At 40.9% G+C, this 14,879-nt stretch overlaps 1 protein-coding gene and 1 long non-coding RNA gene across 32 annotated transcripts in view; one reads left to right on the top strand and one right to left on the bottom strand.

The window, feature by feature from the left end:
- The window catches only part of CC2D2A (coiled-coil and C2 domain containing 2A), a 116,040-nt gene that overhangs the window by 86,899 nt on the left and 14,262 nt on the right, over positions 1-14,879 (bottom strand). For all 31 annotated transcript variants that reach the window (XM_070262661.1, XM_070262655.1, XM_070262663.1 and 28 more), the window contains 2 exons: positions 990-1,078; positions 558-659 (listed from right to left, as the gene is read on the bottom strand). In XM_070262661.1, coding sequence (XP_070118762.1) covers positions 558-659; positions 990-1,078 — 191 coding nt within the window. The remainder of the gene's footprint in view (positions 1-557; positions 660-989; positions 1,079-14,879) is intronic.
- LOC138923517 (uncharacterized) lies at positions 1,989-3,509 on the top strand. Its single transcript, XR_011437203.1, has 2 exons — positions 1,989-2,101; positions 3,307-3,509. It is a non-coding gene; the product is annotated as an uncharacterized lncRNA (long non-coding RNA).

A 14,879-nucleotide genomic window follows, 5' to 3' on the forward strand; every position in this document is an offset into this window, starting at 1 on the left:
CACAAACCACCCCAGTGCATTCACATCACCCCCCATCTCAACATCAATAGCTTTCCATGGCTTGTAGAAAAGCATGAGGCTCCTTAGTGTGACATTCAAGGCCCCTTACCATCCCTCTATACTTTCCTACCACACTCTTATCTCTCTCTCTGCTACCCAGCAACATCCAGGGTTCCAGCAATGCTGACCCGTGAGACAGACCGGCAGTGAGACGGAGCTGGGGTCAAATCGCACCTCCTCCACGTATATGGTCCCTGACCTGGGGATGGCTTTGCAGTTGCTCTAGTCCTTGGTTTTCTCATCTGTCAAATGTGAATGAAAACAATGGTACCACCCCATGGGGGTATTGGAATAATGACATCTGATAACATGGGAAAAGACTTGGCAAAATGCCTAGCACTGAGTAGTACTCTACAAATAGTAGCTATTATAATTATTAATAAGCTAAATGCTGCTAACACCTCCTCTGTGCATAGCTCTGGTCTAGAAACTTTTGCCGGAAATTTTATATTCTGCTTCAGTCTTTGATCACAAAGTAGGGATGGGCCATTTCTCACCTCTGTACCAAACTCAGTCTCCAGTTCTTTCTCACTGGGGCTTCGTAAGCGCCTGGGCCGAGGGGTGGGAATTTCCTGTAGCAACGCACTTTCTGCTTTGGACTAAAAGATCAGACAGAAAATTACTGCCACACAATGTCAGTAATGCTGTGAAAACCTCAGTCACCATCTCAGTGGAAAATAATCGGTACAAAATACATGCTGTACTTTAAGAGTGAAGAGCAGGTGAAATGGTTTAGAAGGATGACATTAAATTCTTCTTTAGGATAATTTTCATCTGTGTCAGTGTTAAATACTACATTAACATTGTAAGCATGAAAAACAAATTTAGCGGTATTCAAATCCAGGCAGTTTTGAGCAAACAGAGCCAGTGAGATGAGACCTGAAGCGCTGCAATCAGCACTGAGCACGTATTCCTGCGGTTTCTCTCACCCTTGCAGCTTGCAATTTCTCCCTCATGCGTTCCCTCATGGAAAATTCTGCAAAGCCTGTTCTGGAAGCTGAAGGAATTGGAGGTAAGCCTAAAAAAAATAGGGGAAAATTACTTTAAAACACATTCTTTTCTTCCAAAGGGAAGGTTAGATTAAAAAATAACAAGAGAACGTAATTTTGTGTTGCAAATTTAGAACTTTACATAAACAAACATGAGATAGCGCTGACAATTGTCCACTTGACGTAATAAGTACATATCTTGGCTTCTTTGAGGCTGATGGTGAACTCCTTCCTCCTGCCAGGACTGTCACATACACTTAACTAAGAATAAAACGAATGACGCTTGGCTCCTCAAGGCACAGACACACTTACCAATTCAATTAGCCCTGGGAAGAAGACCTCGCATTTGCTGATTTGAGAAACAGGCCTGTCAGGGGAATGGATGGCTAACGAGTTTGGAGTTCAACTTTCAACAGCACTGATAACTTGAATCAGAGAAACTTTTTCTACAGGCCCAGGCCTGTGCCCTAGGCTATATCATGGAGACAATGTATATTTTGAACATATTATTAAGTATATACGTAAATACCATGAAATGTTGTGCAGCTACTTTGTGCTGGGCACTGTGATAGATGTGTTGAATGCATTTTCTCATCAATCTTATGCCATTCCTGTTAGGAGGACATGGGTGTTTGTCTCACTAGGTATTTTAAAGATAAAGACTCTGAGGCCCTCCGTGATATGTGACTGGTTCTACGATCACACACCTAGGATGTGGGATTCTTGGGATTTGGTCCCAGTTCTGTCATTCCCAAATGATCTAAACCATTATGAAAGAGGTGGAAATAAAACAAAGTGTTTGAGAAACAGAATATTATCATATGTGGAGCAGAGGGGCTCTACTGGGATGAAGTAGGAGATAAGATCGCAGAAGGAGCGTGGGGTCAAGTTATGAGGAGCCTCTGATGTCACATTAAGGAGTCTGGAAAATATTCTCCATGCAGGGGGAAGTCTTGAGGAATGTGGAAAGAGGAGGACATGAATGTCAGCAGCATTTTCTGAAGATGCACCTGGGGTGGTGAGACACCAAGGACCTCAGCTAGGATGTCTTGGTGAGATACTAAGGGGAAGGAGTCAGTGGGAGTAATTGAGAAGTGGCCTCAAGAAGAAAAGACAATAGGACCCGGTGACAATAGGGAGGGGTAGAGCAGCGGTTCTCACAGCAGCAGCATCTTCTGGGTGCTTGTTAGACATGCAAATTCTCAGGCCATGCCCCAGATCTACTGAACCAGAATCTGGAGATGGAGTGCAGAGATGGATGATTTAAACACATGCCCAAGTTGGAAGACCCCTGGTTTAGAGAAAGAAACAGAAGGTGAAGGTGTCTGAGGTTTTCACTGAGATGATTAGGGGTTGGAGGTTGCTGAGAGAGAAAGAGAAATGAGGAGAGAAAGCCAGACTGGGAGATACTGAAGTGAATTTGTTTGGATATAGGATGAGTCTGAGGTGCTGGCAGGATATGGAGTGTGTGCTTGTCCAGCACGCCGCACCCTGGGAAAGGGTCCAGGCCTGAAGATAAAGACTTAGGAAGCATTTCTACCTGGGCAAATGCTGCCGTTTTGACAAAGCCTTTCCCGAGGGAGAGAATGCAGAAAGAGGAGGGTTCTGGCACTTGTAGCCAGCAGCACTGTTAAGGGAGGAAGGCTAACAAGTGAAAGCAAAAGAGAAGACGACATTTGTTTAGAAGGTAGAGGGAAAAGTGGCGGAGAGAAGAGAATGAAGAAATGGCAGGCAAAAGCCTCTGTTAGCAACAAGTTTGCAGCTTCCCTCAGCAGCTGCTTTATGCAAAAGAAAACAACAGTCACGGGCTTCAACGCTTACTTCTGCAGCTTGGCCACTCGATTTCTTAAGCTGTGCTTTCTTCCTTTGATGTGTTAGAAAGATATAAAATCCTACTTATAGCAGGCTCCAACCATGCCACTTACTCATGCCTGTATGGAGGCATGAAATAATCATAGTACAGATTATAGTCTTGCATGTGTGGGCTGAGGTTCAAGTTCTTTAAGAGAATATCGATCAGCTCAATGAAATGGCCTTTGGCATTCTTTTTCAAACCCACTTTTGAAAAACATAAGTCATTATTTTCCATTTTAAAGGTCATGCAACCACAGAAGATCATATCCCTGTTAAGTATACTCAGAGGCCCAAGACTTTTCCTGGATCACATTTGTCACAGTTGAATTTACGGTTGTGTGGTTATCACATTGAATTTATATGTTTGTGTGGTTATCTGATGACTACCTGTTTCCTCCCCCAGGGTTCCTTGGTGCCAGCCACATAGGGAAGGTACATGGTAAGCGTCACTAAGTGTGTGTGGACCTGGGCAGAGGAAGGAGTGTTCTAGACTGGACCTCCTGGTGCTTGCCAAGCCTGTTCTCTGGCTGACCTTCCACCTTGCTTCTGCCCCCCACCAAAACAGCTCTTTTAAAGTTGACAATAAATGTCTTTGAACATGAAAAAGCATCTTGTTTATTTACTCCCCCTCCTTCTTTTTCTCAAGTTTACTTAAAACAGATACTACCTATCCATAGTTCACTTGAATAATTTTATAAATTATTCCGTAAAAGAGAGACACGATATTTTATTTAAACATAGTCTCTTCTGAATAAAGAAGCTGAAGTGGCTTCTTTAGTATTAATCTTAAAAATGTTGAAAAATTTTGAAATGGTAAAAAGTAGTTCTTGCCTGATTTTTTAACAAGTCCATGCTAATGAGAGACATTTAGAGAGTATAAAGATTCCCACATTCTGACCTGTACCACTAGTTGGTGAGGTGTCATTTTTGCAGCTGGAAGGTAACCAGTTTGAGGGCAAGGACTGTGTTGGTGACTTCTGTACCTGGCACTTTGTAGCACTAAATCTGTGAAGGAAAATGTGTAACGGAACCACGAGGGTGTGAGGGATATTACACTTAAAGAGGTATTTCAAACAAAATAAATGTAATCCTCATTTGGGTGAAATCAATGACGACGACAGCTATTTGTTAAACATAATATTATACACGGGAAGCCATGTGTACTGAGTCACTCCCTTTGACGTAATAACAAATAGGGATTAGGCACTTTCATGTTTTTCTTGGTGGAACATGGCAAACAGTTTCTTTAAACAGTGAGAAATACTAAAGACCAAGCTCAGAAGACAATGTTTCCCCAATTTATTGTCAGTTACTCCACTACATTACTAATCAGCTATGTGATCCCAGACTGTCTCTATTTTTCCCACCCTGTGGATAAGAACTGATTTGCAAGCATGAGAAAGGGTGTGATTTCACATTTACATGAAGAGGCTCTTTGACATAGTTAAGAAAACTAGGCATGAACAAAGTTTCTCTGGCATCAACTGCAAAGAGTGGGATGAAAATAATTTTTAAAATTACTAAAGATTTGATTTGGGGGCATGCAAGAACTTATGGATAATGAGAGAATTTCAAGACATTCCATTGACATATACACATAATGTCAGTTAGTGTGAAATATGGATTTCCTTGACAAAATGATGCTTTCCATTGGAGGCAGCAGGGATCCTGTTGCCTGGCTTCCCAGGAAACCCATTAATCCCTAGGCTTCATCAGCCTCATGTTTGCAAATGGCTTCCACATCATCTCTGTGCTCTGTCTCCTTTTTCCTATCACCCATACTCACTGGACTGCATTCTCTCTCCTTACAGGCATAATAAAATGGCAGACACCTTCCCCTTCTCTTTTAACCACTTCCATTACACCTGACCCCTCAGAACACACAAGCACCTTCTAATGAAATATGCATTGCATTTTGAAATAATTTTCTAATCCTCTTTTCTTCTGTCCCCAAATTGATGTGATCTCGTTGTTTTTATGGAGAAATGGGTTTCTAAGCTCTTCCTCTGCTGTCTGGAATTCCGCCCCTCTTCCCCTTATTTTTTCAGAAATTCCCATACTGCTTGCTAGGCCAGTGTTCTGTGACTCTCATGGCCTAGACCAGGGCTCTTTATGTATCCCTGGGTTCACAAGGGCTTTTCAAGTTCTTGACACAAAATTAGAAATGGGGTCTTTTGGTTTGGATTTGAATTGGTATTATCTGAATTCACATGGATTGTAGAAAAGGTGAGCATGATCACGATTCTTGTTTAATTATAAGATTAATTAACAAGATTAATTACAAGATCCCTCTTTCATCTTCCTACTCTATTAAAGAATATGCTTCTAAAAGTTTTTATTTATTTATTTACTTTGCTTTTTGTGATTAATAAATATTTACCAAATTTTACGGTGCCTTTATGTTTTCGTCAGTTATGCTCTGCTGATAATTATAATAATAGCTCAAACAAAAATTCAATCTGTTACTATGGTGAGCAACGAAAGATTTTCAAGCATAGGAATATATTATTTAAAATTCTGTGGGGGAAGTGGAATGAAGGAGTTTAAGAAGAAAAGAGAAGGGCGTAAAATTTCCAGCTGTTCAGGGAAAGCTTGTTGATTATTTTTTAAATAGATGACGGTGGTCATCAAATCACTGGGCCATTAGACCTTTTTGAATAACTTTAAGAGTTTTATTTTAAAACATTAATATTTACAATATGCCCTAAATGATATCTTTTGTAAATATTTAAAAGTATGATTGAAAAAATCTTTATGGTAACTTGCATATAGGCATAATTCTCGCACGGACTGTGGACAAGAGTTGAGAGAACACTGCCCTGAGCTGCTTTTCACTCCTGCCTCTCCTCTCCCCATCATAATCAGTGATCCCCCTGTTGTAAAATTCCAGGGATAGAATATAAATATGGAGTTGGGGGCTGGGTAGGGAGAGCATAGGACAGAAACCAGCTTGACTTCAGGAGAAAAAAAATGGAGCAGAGCAGAGGCAATGTCCTAAAGGCTTGAGAGGAACAATGGAAGGAATTGGACAATCAGGTGGACTGTCACCAACTTCTAACTGACTTCATGTGGATGTAAGAACAGGGATATCCTTTCAGCTGCAGTCAGCCCTCTGGGAACCCATGACTTCCTTGGGTGTCAGGCAGGAAAAACCAGGATGGAGAAAGGGCCCAAAGGTTACAGTGGTTCTCACTAGGGTGCAAGAAGGAGGGTGATTATTTTCTTCTAGTTCCTTCTCCTGATTTTCTAATTTTTATAAAATAGACCAGTATCAGTTGTGAAAATTTTGCTAAAGAAAATGAAAGTCAAAACAGGCAGAGGACAGCGGGCTGTGCCCTGGGTTTTGAGCCCCAGCCTTGCTGATGGTTCACATTTGCTGAGGGGTCTGGAGGGACTTCTTCAGTCACTTTCTTCCTTTCTGGTTGTTTCTTTCATAGTCTCATTAACATTTTTATTTTATATTAACTGAAAACTCAAGAGCCTTATTCTGGCACATATATCTCCTTCTGACTCAGTGGTGCTTGGACCTCGGGATTCTGGCTCTGCCTGCTGCCCCTTCCTGCTTTGTGCTTCAACACACCCCCAGGCTTGGGGGTTGTTATGGGCTGAACGTTTTTGTCCGCCCATAATTCCTGTATTGAAGCCCTAACCCCCAATGTGATGGCATTTGGAGGTGGGGCCTTTGGGAGGTAACTATGTTTAGATGAGGTCATGAAGGTGGGGCCCCCATGATGGGATTAGTGTCCTTATAAGAAGAGGAAGAGAGACCAGAGCTGTCTCTCTCTCTGTCCACCATGTGAGGACACAGTGAGAAGATGGCCATCCACTAGCCAGGAGGAGGGCTCTCACCAGGAACTGAGTTATTTTGCACCCTGATCTTGGACTTCCAGCCTCCAGAACTGTGAGAAATAAATGTGGTTTAAGCCATCAGTCTGTGGTATTGTATTATAGCAACTAGAGCTGACTGAGATAGAGATCATCGGCCTGGGCGGGACTGGACCTGGTCAGCCCTGCCTTTTCTCCTTGTGCTTCAGCATCACCAAGGTTGGGGAATAGGGCAAAGGGACTTCATACAGGACTGAGACTCTGAAAGGTGGCAGGGGACATCATAGATATATTTTGACATGAAAATTTGCCTAGGGTTGAACCTTTTACATTGCATGGGCAGAGTGGAAAAAAATGTAAACAGCTTTTGGGAGGGCCAGGAACTGTGTGAGAGATGCCAGGGTAACTGTGAGTGGTCTCAGAACAAAATTCGTGAACTCCCAAGAGGGGAAACAATATGTAAAGCTTCTGAAGTTGGAATATTTTTTGTGGGAGTTAGTCTCTGACAGGATACTATTATTCTATGGAACCTGGTTTTGGAAATGCTGGATTAGAGACTCTCTTCTCCACTTTTCAAGCACTCAACCTACAAATATTTACTGAGCACCTATTATGTGAACAAGGCAGTAGGGATATAACAGTGAACAAAACAAACATCCCCAGCTTCAGTGAGCTGTTTTCTGGCAAGGAGGACGGACCACAAATGAATAGGGTATTGAGTGTGTCAGATGGTGATAGGTGGTATGGAGACAAATAAAGCAGGAGGCAGGTAAGGAGGGCCAGGAGGGAGGGGTGTATTGTAGTTTTAAGTAGAGTGGCCAAGGAAGGGCTTCCAGGTGACACTGGAGCAGGTGAAGCAAATGAGGGATCAAGCCACACGGATAGCTGCAGGATGAGCATTTTAGTTACAAGTAATATCTGGGGCAAATACTCTGAGATAGGGCCATGGCTGATGTGAGACCAGAGCAGAAAGAGGGAACAGAAGGGGTGGGAGAGGTAATACTAGGATATCAGGTCATAGAGATAAGGGGGAGACAAACTGTGTAAGTCATCCTATAGAATGTGGATTTAACTCTGGGTCAAGCGAGAGCCACTGGAGGATTTGAACGGAGGGTGACATGACTTTATTTTTATAAGACCACTCTGGCTGCTGGGTTGAGAATGAGGGTGAGAATGGAAGCAAGGACATCAGGTTGGAGGCTGTTGCAATACTCTACATGAGCACTGAAGGTGGCTTGGATGAGAATGGTAGTAGTGGAAGCAGTGAGAAATGGTCACATTTTAGATCTATTCTGAAGGTAGAGCAAACCGGACTTATTGATAGGTTGGATGTGGGCCGATGGAAAGACAGGAATTAGGGATGACTCCAAGTTTTTTGACCCAAGCAGTAGAAAAAAATGAGATGTCCATTTAGTGAGACGGGAAGATGTAGGAGAAACAAGTAGGGGTTGGGAGAAGGAGATCAGAAGCTCAATTTCAGCTGAGTAAAATTTGAATTGTCTCAAAATAGATCATAGACTTAACTAAATGTAAGAGCTAAAAGCATAAAACTTCTAGAAGAAAATATAGGAGAACATTTTCATGACCTTGGGTTGGGCAAAGAATTTTTAGATACAATCCTAAAAGCACAACCCATAATAGAAAAAAAGTGATAAATTCGACTTCTTCAAAATTAAAAACTTTTGTACATCAAAAGACATCATTAAGAAAATGAAAAGACAAGACATTTACTTGGAGAAAATATTTGCAAATTATATATCTGATAGAGTACTTATGTCCAGAATATATAGAGAACTCTTACAACTCCATAGTAAGGCAAAGAATCCAGTCAATGAGTAAAAATTTAAATAGAAATTTTACCAAGAAGACTTACAAATGTCTAACTAAGCATATGAAAAAATACTCAATATTATTAATCACAAGGGAAATACAAATTAAAAGCACAGTGAAATACCACTATACACACAGTATAAAGGCTGTAATTAAAGACAATACCAAATGTTGGCAAGGATATGGAGAAACTGGAACTCTCATAAACTGTTGGTGGGAAAGTAAAATGATACAGCCACTTTGTAAGACAGATTGGCAGTTTCTTATAAAGTTAAATATAAATTTATCGTATGACCCAGAGATTCTACTATTTCTCAAGAGACATGAAAGCATATATCTACACAAAGACATTTTGCCAATGTTCACAGCAGCATTATTCATAATAGCACCAAACTGGAAATAATGCAAATGTGGATCAACAGGTGAGTGAATATATAAACTATGGTATATCCATACAATGGAGTATAATTCAGCAATAAAAAAGGAACAGAATGTGGATACATGCTACAACATTTATGAATTTCAAAAAACATTATGCTAAGTGAAAGAAGCCAGACACAAAATACTACGTACTGTATGACTCTATTTACATGAAATGTCTAGAAAAGGCATATGTATAGGGATATAAAACAAGTCAGTATTTGTCTAGGGCTGGGAGTGAAAGTGGAGATTAACTGCAGATAGGCATACAGGAACTTTTTCGGGTGATGAAAATATTCTAAAACAGGCAGGGCCCTGGACTGGTTCGTTTGCTTATCAAAGGTGTGCTGCAGGCTGGGCCCTTTGCTGTGTCTAAGAACCGGCTAGCCCAGTGGGGAGAGTCTCTCCCCGGCCAGAAAGGTTTTTTCTTAAGATGTCAAACATCATAATATCAAGAAAATAAAAAATTTGTAGAATACAAAGTACTATTTATTCCTGTTTTAGTGTTTTCTTTAGTCCTCCCGGTACTGTGTGAGGTAGTGAACTCCAGTGTTGAACTTTTTGACATTTCCTACACTGTCCCGTTATGTGTCCTCTGACTAGAATGTTCTTTCTCTTCTCCAGCTGCTGGGCTCCAAGGTAACTCCCAGGAGCCAGCTCCTCTGGGAAGTTCTCCTCCGTGTCTCATTCTGTACCTTTAGCATGTGTTTCCTGGGTTAGTCTCCCCAGGTCTTGATGACTTTTATAAAGGATGCCTAAAATAAATGATCTGTTTGCTTTCATTTGCATCAAATTTCACCAGATTCTGAACTTTCTTTTCAACCAATACTGAGAAATTGGCTCTGAAATGATGCTTTAATCAGAGAAACTAACACAAATGAATGGAAAACAGATGTCAGTAATGAAGAAATTTACATTCACAAGAAACTACTTAACATTAGATAGTTACTCCCTTAGGAGATGGTGCAAGTTGGAGTCATGGAGGAATCTGTGTGCCTTTTTATTAGATGTTTATTTGATTTGGAACCAGTGCCTGTTCAGCGAGATGCTTGCTTTATTTGGAATGTCATGACCATACATATATTTGGATAGCAAATTAGAAGCCACAGCTGTCACTGCATGGATTTGTGCTGCTGTTAACTAGGGAGGTGGTACCTCTGGGTGTGTGCCTGGTGAGTGGAGGAGGCCATATAATCAGAGATGCTGGTATCTGAGTATCTGAATACAGTCTGACCTTGACAATACTTGGAGCTCTGTAAGAATGCTTCAGTGTAGAGAAGGTCACAGGTTCAAGGTGAGGAGCTGGGTCGGTAACACCAGGGGGCAGGCTGGACACATGAGTGGTTTGGTAAATAGGAAGGCAGGAAGGAATCAAACATCTGGATCCAGGTAAACAGATCTGGTTGGAAGGATATGGTGGGCATGGTGGTGGGGCGGTAAGTGAGCATACCTAAGCCAGAGCACGGCCTTGAGTAAAAAGCAGAGGCCAGCTTGAGACATCTGTTCACCCAGTAAGCATCGCTGAGTGCTGTCTGTGAGCCAGTGCTGTGCTGCGCAGAGCTGAAAGTCAGCTTTACCCTCAAGGATGTCTAGTTTAGTGGAGAGGGAAGGCTGTGTACCAATAAAAAGATGACTTCAGACACTCACATGGACACAGGGCCGATGAAGCTAGAAAAGGTCTACTCAGCCCTGGGGTATACACACACTGGGCATAGGACAAACTTTCCAAAAGGGGTGATATGTGTACTGATTTCTGAAAGGTAGGTAGCTAGGCTAAGACAGATAAATAAACCAAAGCCCCAAATAGAGAGAGATTTTTCTAGGTGGGGAGAGTAAGGTGGGTGATCTACATGAGTGTCATTGTCTTGAGAAATAAAAGAGGCACAGCCAGACCAACAATCTTGTGAAGACCCTAAGTTGCTCTATGCTCTAAGCTGGCTCTATGGCTTCTGGGGGCCCTGGGAGCCACTGTCCATAATGCTGGTTGTAGCATTGCCATTGTCTCTTCTGTGGGCAACTATAAGCCATTAGCTTCAAAGACCAGGGTTAAGGTTTTATTGTCATAACAGCTGCATGAAGCAGAGACTTTTATGATCCACATTTTACAAATGAGGTTTCTGCGGCTTAGGAAGATTAGGTCATTCCCTAAGGTCCTATGGCTGAAAGTAGTAACAAACAGTAGTGAGTCTGATTTCAGAGTTTCTATAGGTTTCAAGGAATGTTTGCTGACTTGAAGTGTTTATTTCTCTTAATATCTTGGGCAAATAATGGTCTTGGACTTTCAATCTCCAGAACCATGAGAAATAAATTTCTGTTGTTTATAAGCCTCCCACTCTATGATATTCTGTTATAGCAACCTGAATGAACTAAGACAGCAAGAAAAAGATGTAAAAGGCATCCAGAATGGAAATGAAGAAGTGAAATTATCTCTATTTGCATATGGCATGATCTTACATATAGAAAACTCTAAAGATTCCACCAAAAAACTTGCTAGAACTAGTAAGCAAATTCAGCAAAGTTGCAGGACACAAAACCAACATGCAAAAATCTGTTGCGTTTCTATGCACAAACAATGAAAAATCCAAAAAGGAAATTCAGAAAACATTTCCATTTACAATAGCATGAAAAATAATAAAATGCTTAGGAATGAACTTAACCAGAAGGTGAAAGAGTTGTACACTGCAAACTACAAAATACTGCTGAAAGAAATGAAAGAAGACACAAATAAATGGAAAGATATCCCATGGTCATGGATTGGAAAACTTGATCTCATTAAAATATCAATACTACCCAAAGAATCTACAGATTCAATGCAATCCCTATCAAAATCCCAATGGCGTTATTTGTAGAAATAGGAAAATTCATCCTAAAATTCATGTGGAATATCTAGAAATACTGAAATAGCCAAAACAGTTTTGAAAAAGAACAAAGTTGTAGGTCTCACATTTTCTGATTTCAAAACACATTACAATAAAAAATGTAGCAGTAATGAAAATTGTGGTACTGGCATAAAGACAGATATATAGAACAATGGAATAGAATAGAGAATACAGAAATAAACTTTCACATATATGGTCAAGTAATCTCAACAAGGATGTGAAGACCACTCACTGGGAAAAGGATGGTCTCTTCAACAAATGGTATTGGGAAACTAGATAGCCACATGCAAAGGAAGTTGAACTCTTAACTTATATCATATCAAAAATGAACTCAAAATGGATTAAAGACCTAAATATAAGAGCTGAAATTACAAAACTCCTAGAAGAAAACATAGGAGAAATCTTTATGACATTGAATTTGGCAGTGACTTCTTGGCTATGACACCAAAAGCAAAGGCAACGAAAGCGAAAATAGACAAATGGGACTACATCAATCTTAAAAAGTTTTATGCATCAAAAGGACACAATCAACAGAGTAAAAAGGCAAACTTTGGAGAAAATATTTGCAAATCACATATCTGATAAAAGGGTTATTATCCAGAATATATAAAGAACTACAACTCAATAGCAAATATGAAACAGGTAACTGGATTAAAAAATGAGTAAGGGATAGACATTTCTCCAAACATGATATACAAATGGTCAACAAGCATATGAAGAGGTGCTTGACATCACTAATCATTCGAGCCCTGCAAATCAAAACCACACTGAGGTGTCACCTCACACTCATCAGGATGGCTACTATTAAAAAAAATGACAAGAGAAAATAAGTGTTGGCAAGGATGTGGAGAAACTGGGACCCTTGTGCATTGACAAAACAGAAATGGCAAGAAATAGGATATATTGGAGCATATGAGGAAGCCATTTGGTGTAAACCTAATTCGGCCTGACTTTGTTTTTTCCAAAAGGGCCTGACATGGCCATTGAGCAGGCATTGTATATCTGCTTTAAAACATTTCCTATGGCAAGAACAAAGGCCCTTGAGATAAAGCTGCAACTTCCCCCCACATTGGCATTTCCTTAAGGATTAAGCATCTTTCCTTAGGCTAGGAACTGATTGCTGTGCTTTCCTGTGACCACCCAGCTTGAGACAACAGACCTGCCACCCTGCTGTGTTCACTGAGACAGCAGACCTACCTGCTGTTTCCGTCAATCGCTGTGCCGAAAGAGCAGTCTCGTGACTATTGTAAAAGGGACATTTCAATCCTATGTGAAACATCCTGTTTGGGAGTATATAACCACTCTGTGCACTCCACTTCTTCGGTGCCCTTTCTTCCTTCGGGAAGAAAGGCCCTGGGCCATGGTCCTCAGATTTCAGCTGAGAATAAACTCTCCCAAATTTTCATTTATAGATTGGTTATGGATTATTTTCGTTGACAGCATTGTTGGTGAGAACGTAAAGTAGTGCAGCCAGTACGGAAAAAAGTATGGTGATTACTCAAAAAGTTAAAAATGGAAGTACCATACAATCCAGCAATCTCACTTCTTGGTATATACCCTAAAGAATTGAAAGCAGGATCTTGAAGAGATGTTTGTACATCCATATTCATACCAGCATTACACACAACAGCCAAGAGATAAAAGCAACCCAAGTGCCCACTGAGGGATGAATGGATAAGCAAAATGTGACATACACACACACACACACACACACACACACACACACTGGAATATTATATTATTCAGCCTTAAAAAGGAAGGAAATCCTGTCACATGCTACAATATGGATAAACCTTGGAGACAGTGTGCTAAGTGAAATTAACCACTCACAAAAAGACAAATACTGTTTGATTCAACTTATATGAGGTATCTAAAGTAGTCAAATTCATGGAAACAGAAAGTAGGATGGTGGTTGTCGGGGGCGGGGGAGGGGGAAATGGGGAGTTATTATTTAATGGGGACAGAGTTTCAGTTTTGCAAGATGAAATAGTTCTGGAGATCTGTTGCACAACAATGTGAATATAGTTAACTCTACGGAACTGTACGTTTAAAAATGTTTAAGATGGAAAATTTTATGCACGTGTTTGTTTTTTTACCACAATTAAAAATAAAAATATACATATTCTGGCAAAGACAAAAAGGAGAAAAAGAAAAAGGATACTTGAAACGAATGTGGCAAAATCTTGAATCCTTGAATCTGGTGATGCATGGACGAGGTTCACTGGATGTTATCTACTTCTGTGCATGTTTGAACTTTCACAATGAAAAATAGAGGCCCCTGAAGGTATTAGTTTGGATCATTAGGACTTGGCCCTTGCCTTGGTGACATTTCATTTATTTTGAGAATATCAAAAGCTATTTTGGTAAACATACCCATAAAGCCTTAATAGAGGGGCTGGAGAGTTGTTAGCAGAGGAATAAAAATTGTGTTTCCTGTTTCACTGGAAAGAAAATAATAAAAGGGGTAGAGGAGAAAATGTGCCTGAGTGATGAAAATTCCTTTCTCCAAAAAGCAGCCAGCCTGCTTGAACTCACTGTACACCATGTTCCCCCAGTCCGTGTTCTCACAGCCTAGCAGAGCAATGACTTGGGGGACAGTGTGGAACATAATCTCTTATCCTTTGGCCCATCCAGCTTCACTGTAACCTCTTTAATCAGCTGATTCTACCACAGGGCTATCGAAGCTGAGAGGGCAGGGCCCTGTGTGAAGCATGTGCTGTTATGCCCAGGCAGAGTTGTCCAATAAATGTTTATTGAGCCCCTACCAAGACCAAGCGCTGCTCTAGGCACTGGGGTTAAGGTTGAGCAGTGAATGGAGAAGACAAAGTCCTGCTCTCAGGGAGCTTCCATTCTAGTGGAGCAGACAGTCGGCAAACAGCTACCTGGAGCATGCCAGGAGATCATGCGTGCTCTAAAGGAAAACAGGTCCAGGGGAGAGGACTTAGTAGTTGATGGGGTGGGAAGGCACTATTTTACACAGAAGGTCAGCCAAGGCTTCTCCAGCCTCCGCCTCTCCTCTGAC

This window comes from Equus caballus, chromosome 3, assembly GCF_041296265.1.
Source record: "Equus caballus isolate H_3958 breed thoroughbred chromosome 3, TB-T2T, whole genome shotgun sequence".
Lineage (NCBI taxonomy): Eukaryota > Metazoa > Chordata > Mammalia > Perissodactyla > Equidae > Equus > Equus caballus.